The sequence below is a fragment of the Nymphaea colorata genome, chromosome 5 (genome assembly GCF_008831285.2).
Source record: "Nymphaea colorata isolate Beijing-Zhang1983 chromosome 5, ASM883128v2, whole genome shotgun sequence".
Classification (NCBI taxonomy): domain Eukaryota; kingdom Viridiplantae; phylum Streptophyta; class Magnoliopsida; order Nymphaeales; family Nymphaeaceae; genus Nymphaea; species Nymphaea colorata.
Genome location: NC_045142.1, coordinates 1,351,917 through 1,358,227, shown reverse-complemented (window position 1 = coordinate 1,358,227; position 6,311 = coordinate 1,351,917). Strand labels below are relative to the sequence as shown.

The 6,311-nt window shown below is 40.6% G+C and overlaps 1 protein-coding gene across 1 annotated transcript; it reads left to right on the top strand.

Annotated features, from left to right (window-relative positions):
• The first annotated feature begins 337 nt into the window (after positions 1 to 337).
• LOC116254585 (abscisic acid 8'-hydroxylase 2) lies at positions 338 to 5,850 on the top strand. The gene is made up of 8 exons (XM_031630060.2): positions 338 to 555; positions 879 to 1,197; positions 2,517 to 2,669; positions 3,711 to 3,974; positions 4,080 to 4,169; positions 4,568 to 4,753; positions 4,992 to 5,110; positions 5,497 to 5,850. The coding sequence occupies exons 1-8, from the start codon at positions 377 to 379 to the stop codon at positions 5,633 to 5,635; spliced, it is 1,449 nt and encodes a 482-aa protein (XP_031485920.1). The 5' UTR covers positions 338 to 376; the 3' UTR covers positions 5,636 to 5,850.
• The last annotated feature ends 461 nt before the right edge of the window (positions 5,851 to 6,311 follow it).

Sequence of the window (6,311 nt, the reverse complement as noted above, 5' to 3'; positions counted from 1 at the left end):
TCCAAGAATTTGACCTTTCACTGGCCTTGTTTCCAATCAAGAAGTAACGGGAGCTTGCCCAAAGCGTTAAGATAGAGACAAGAACCTCAAGGCCAGGCCAGGCCAAGGCATTCACAGCCATGTTGCCGGGAAGTGCATGCCTGAGTCTCACACGTGGGAGCACTCTCGTGCAAATCAAAGTGGTAGTAGTTCAAAATAACTTGTTTACTTCTTCTTCATGGCTCTCTTGAACAGAGACAAAGCGTTACCAAAATAATGCGGACAGATGTCCTTCATTAAAATTTTCTACTCATCAACCGCTGCCCTCTATTTAAGCCCTACCACCATCGTCCATAGCAACTCGTATCTCTCCCTCTCTTTGTCTCTCGCTCTAGCCATGCATTTCTATGTCCTCTCTGCAATTCTTCTTTCCTCCTTCCTCTACATTCTGAAACGATGGCATTCAAAGGAGAACAGGCGTCTGCCTCCTGGTTCCATGGGATGGCCCTATATAGGGGAGACCCTGAAGCTCTACTCGCAGGACCCAAACACCTTCTACGCCAGCAAGCAGAAGAAGTAATCTTCCTCTTCCAATATTTTCTGCATCTAGGTGTTGAATCCAGACCGGTTTTCCTCTCTGTTTAGTGGCAGAGAACTCACGGTTTTCCGACTTCCCGGATTGCAATTGACGAAATTAAGCCTACCATTTGTTAATATTTCATCAGTTTTTCTGCACAGGAAATTAAAATCCTTGGTCGACAAAAGAAAGATCGATCTTTAGATGATTTTGGCTTCTCGAGCTTGTTTTTTCCTCTGTTGTTTGGACGCATGCGTGGAAGGGAATCCATTTCCAAGAAGAAGCTCGCCGAACGCTTATGTTTGTTTGTTTCTGCCTGTAGGTATGGCGACATATTCAAGACCCACATACTGGGCTGCCCATGTGTGATGATCTCGAACCCGGAGGCGGCGAGGATGGTGATGGTGAGCCACGCCCACCTGTTCAAGCCCACCTTCCCTTCCAGCAAGGAGAGGATGATAGGGCCACAGGCTCTGTTCTTCCACCAGGGCGACTACCATGTGAGGCTCAGGAAGTTGGTGCAGGCGTCCCTTCTTCCTCAAGCGATAAGAGGTTGGGTAGGTGAAGTAGAGAGCCAAGCGGTGTCTCTCATGGACGCTTGGAACGACGCCACCATCAACACCTTCCATGAAATGAAAAAGGTTGGCCGATGCTTCTTTGTCTTTATCTTTCACACATATATAACCGGAAAATGTTAAGGTCGCCGGTAAAAAACTGAGCATATACAGGTAGGTAACATGGCGGAGTTACGTATAAATCAGGGGACACGAGAATGAATGGCCGAGGAGTGCGTTAACCCCTTCAAAGATAAAGCCAAATTTTTAAGTTAAACGTTTAGAGGTTATGCTCCTATACCAAAAACAAGAAAAAAGAAAGTAGTTTTTTTTTTTTTGAAGCACATCGAAACCTCACAGCTTGATATGATGCAGAAGAAACAAGGAGTATTGACTCTAATTCCGGCAAAAACGTTCTTAAGCATGCTTGTGGTTATAATCTGGTAAGATCCGCCCACAGAAGGACAAATATCTAAGATTTGGAGATAAAACGTTAGATGTTACGGTCATAAAGACATCGAGTCATTATCAATTTTTCTTTGGGAGCAAAGTCAGTCGGTAAGTCATCTGCATGCGTCCAAAACAGGCCCTGCTTCAATGCTCTGTCTTCCATCGGTTGCCTCTTATGCCCATCTAGTTTTCGTATAAACTTGTGCATACAAAAGTAAGTGTCATGCATCCTCACTCGATTATATGTGGATTTTAAAGGAGGAGAAAAGTTTTCCTTGATTTTTTACTTCACCAAACTCTTGCCCATATTCAGTTGATGATTATTTGAACCATGCATAACCCAAACAATCGTAGTGAAAGTCAAGTCATCATTTCTATCGTTGTTGGTGTTATTTTTCTGAGCTACAAACAATTGTGCCCCGCTCTCCACCTAAATCCGAAGGCTCAAAAACCTAAGGTATTTCAATCAATCTTTTTCACCAACAAGAGTGCGATTATTTATTTTTTTCAACCCCCTTGTCCATGGGCAAAGCTAAAGGAGGGTCCACATGGGCTGTGGCTCCACCTCAATTTTTTTTTTAAAAAGTAAATTTTAAAAAATTTTACTTGTTCTAAGTAAAAAAATTTAAAAATGATATTTAGGCATATATCAAAATTTAGAAACTTTAATTCAGTTCCTCTCATAAAAAAATTTCTGGTTCTCCCTTTACCCTATTCCAAACAAATAAATAAATAAAAGAAAATAAATAAAGTTTTTTGAGGCTTTAGGGTTTACCTCTTCTTCTCCTTCGGTTTTGGTCTGCATCGGCTTGCGCAAGGAGTTGACGGTCATATGAATTGAACTGTAGATTAGCTTCTCTTAGTCGCGGGTCAAATTAGCTATGCCAAACACCAGTAGACAAGTAATGCCGATTTGACATTTGGAAGTTTCCTTTCGTTTTCTTCTTGTTTTGCAGCTATCGTTCAATGTGGCCATGGTTGCGATATTTGGGCAGTGTGAAGAGGGAGAAGAAGCAGAGCGCGTGAGGTCCCTCTACAAGCGCCTGGAGAGCGGCTACAATTCAATGCCACTCGATTTCCCTGGCACTTCATTTCACAAAGCCATCAAGGTTACCTCATATTCCTTCTCTCTATTTTACCTTTCCTCTTCATTCTGTCCTTCCAGGTACACTCTTTGGCCATTTCATGCACAGAAATGGACCCCTCCTCCCACTCAAAAGACGCCCAACCAAAACCAGTAACTTTACTCTTATGCTCCGACCTGATGTGATAGTTGGGGCGCAACAAAACCATGAATATATATAATCTATGTAGGCAGTACATAAACATATAAACGGAACATATTTTAATTTTAATGAAAAAGGGGAAGCATGAAGAGAGGGTCAATGGGGATTAGCGTTATGAATGTGAGCACCAACTGACAACAATTTGGTCATAAATGACATGATCTAGAACTTCTCTTTGTTTCTAGCAATCATGTCTAGATACTTGCGCTCCCGATGCATTGCATCTGGTGACAGCTAACAGCCTAATCAACTCTGTTCATATATATATATATATATATATGGAGTGACTATGGAAGATCAGATCCAGTTGTTATATTTTGAGTTTTTATTTATTTTTTGTTTGAATCGAGATCCAAAAATCTTTGTTTGGCTATATACAGAGGTTTAAGTCTTCAATCATAATCAGTTTTGAGTTGAACGAAATCCTAATATTTCCATCTTACAGTTATTTCCGTTTAGTTTTGCATTCTTTTCAATTTTCCTTTAGGCACTGACAGTGGATTAGAGGATGAAGATTAGAGGGTAAGACATATTTTGGACTGCATCAACTTGGCATCAGAACCAGGTTTGTCGTCCTCAGACTATGTGCCGTCGCAATCAATCTGAGGAAGGCAAGCCAAGACTCTGATACCAAGTTCATTCAAAATGAACGCTAAAACCCCTTTATATAGCTTAACAACATATTCTTGGATCTCGATCCAGACAAAACATGGATTTATCTGATACTTGCTTGTGCATCACTGCATCGAGTGTGTGCGTATATATATATATATATATATATATATATATAGCTGCAAGGAACATTATTAGTCAATTGGTTTGAGATTTAAATAACCCGGCAGTTTTGTTTGATGATCATGACAGGCGAGGAAGGAGCTGAGTGAGATCCTGAGTAAGAAGATAGACAAGAGGAGGAGGGATAGAAAGGAGGAGAAGAGGCAAGAAAAGGAGGGAATTCTGGGGACGCTGCTGGGTCTGGAGGGCGAGAAGCTTGCAGAGCTCGCCGACAACCAGATTCTGGACAACATCATCGGTCTTCTGTTTGCTGCGCAGGACACCACCGCCAGTGTCCTCACTTGGATACTCAAGTACCTCCACGACTACCCCGCTGTCCTCCACTCCCTCACGGTAAATTTCCAGCCCTATATATATATATATATATATATATATATCAAAAGAGAGAGAGAGAGAGAGAGAGAGAGTGTGTACTGATGATTGGATCATTTTGTGCAGAGGGAACACGAAGCTATCAGGCGAAACTTAGAGAGAGAAAAAAGAAGGTTGACGTGGGACGATACCATGAAGATGCCCTTGACCAGCCGGGTATGTCCATTTTGATCTTATTGAGGCTAATGTTGTCCCTATATATATATATATAATCATCACCATCATCATCATTTAATATCATTAAATGTGTGATTTAACATGGGAAATGTAAAGAGAATGATATCCTCAAATAATCTTGTTAGGAATAAGAGAAATCAGGATTTAATACATACGTGTGCCCTAGATAGAGACTGACTAAGGTTGAAAATGGTTGGGTTAGATTGACGAGTTTTTGTCTTTTAACGCCTGCAGAAATCCAATTTTTCCTTGAATTTGACCACACCCCAATTAATTTAGTTGTCCAAATTCCAAGTACTTTCGAATAAATTTGAAACTGGCAAGACCCATTTGCAGCAGAAATCTAAAGGGATTACTATACGAAAAAAACTATGCAGGTGATTCAAGAGACGATGAGGATGGCTAGCGTTCTATCATTCACATTCAGAGAGGCAGTGGAGGATGTGGAGCTCCATGGATATCTTATCCCCAAAGGTTGGAAGGTTCTTCCCCTGTTCAGAAGCATCCATCACAGTCCAGATCACTTCTCAGACCCAGAAAAGTTTGATCCTTCGAGATTTGAGGTCAGAGAATTATTAATTTTATTTTCGTTTGTTATTTTCATTTAATTTATTGTCAGAAAAAGAAGACAAAACATGAGCTTTCAGCAGCTGCAAGAGGCATGCATTGCTGCCATATACACAGATACATGGTGGGGGATTCCCCATCATATCATCATTGATCAGTTGCTTTCTCCTCCATATCTTCCAATTGACATAATAATATTCTGAAAAAATTGTCTTCATGATATTGTGCATGCAGGTCCCACCCAAGCCAAACACATTCTTGGGCTTTGGGAATGGAATACACTCTTGCCCAGGAAATGAGCTGGCCAAACTTGAGATGAGGATCCTTCTCCACCACTTAACATTGAGATTCAGGTAACCTTGGCATTATGTATAACATTGTATATATATATATATGAAAATTCAGTGGTGAATATTATTTATTTTTCAGAGTCATCCAACCATAAGGATCATCTATCTATCATGATGAATAGTTAATTAAGAAAAAAAACAAGAAAAAGATGATGACATTTTCATCATCTAGTATGTGTGCCTCTAGATAGCCAGAACCAGTGAGAATCTACTGAGATTCAAAATATAAGGAAACTATCGGTGAATCTGTCATGGCAAAATTTTTTCAAGAACCGATCTTTGTGGTGTGTTGTGACTATATATGAACTTGACTCCAAATCACTGTATACCTGCACTTGTTGAGTAAAATAATCTCTTTTTCTCACACTCTCTTTCTTTCTCACTTGCAGGTGGGAAACAGAATGCAAGGAAGGTGGGATTCAGTACGGGCCTTTCCCCGTCCCCAAACAAGGCCTCCCCATTAGGGTCTTCCGCAAGGACCAACCTGAGGAGACGCAGCTCCTGCATCCCAACCTGCCCTCCAAATAACTACTGCTTTCCTCCAAACCCAACTATCATCATCATCTCTCTCAGTCTTCGTCTATCTCTCACAGAGAAATTAAACCCAATCTTGAGGCATTTTAACATACCAATAGTACTGTACTAACTAATGGGCTTTGTTTCCTTCTTACCCAGTTGGGTTATTGCCCTCCGTACTTGTTTCTTGTAGTTTCTGATGAAATGGTCCATGGTCTTCTTCTTCACCACTTGCCCTCTTATTTCTTCCTTTTCTCTCTTTTGTCTTTTTCCTTCTTTTCTAATTATTTTTTTCTGTGAGTTGTATCTCGAATTCATCCTTCGTTTCTAAGACCTCGTTGTAGATATCATCCTGACGAATCCATCACTCTAGTTGCTCAGTCTAAAGAGGACGAGCTTAGCTACAAGATTATGCGAATTCTGATCGAACAGGAAAAACTGCAAAAAACTTGAACTATGCCGCAGTTCTGGAAGAAAGGAATGTGTGAGAGAGAGACAGCACCTTTCATTTGGTTGACATGATTAATGATTTAAGAGAAAGAACGATCTAATTGGTACTGCAAAAAATGGGGAAAATATGGGATATTCTAAGAATGGGAACCTGCCCTTTGATTCTTGGATCATTATATCTGAGATCCAGTGGATCACAAATATATACCGCCTAAGGGTAACCTGGTACTTGTGGATC

What these genes read in the sequence shown, in the direction of transcription:
- LOC116254585 (XM_031630060.2), top strand. Translation starts at nt 377, where the DNA reads ATGCATTTCTATGTCCTCTCTGCAATTCTTCTTTCCTCCTTCCTCTAC. An exon ending in CCTTCCATGAAATGAAAAAG is followed by an intron (nt 1,198 to 2,516) that starts GTTGGCCGATGC and finishes CTTGTTTTGCAG; the next exon opens with CTATCGTTCAATGTGGCCAT. An exon ending in CTGTCCTCCACTCCCTCACG is followed by an intron (nt 3,975 to 4,079) that starts GTAAATTTCCAG and finishes CATTTTGTGCAG; the next exon opens with AGGGAACACGAAGCTATCAG.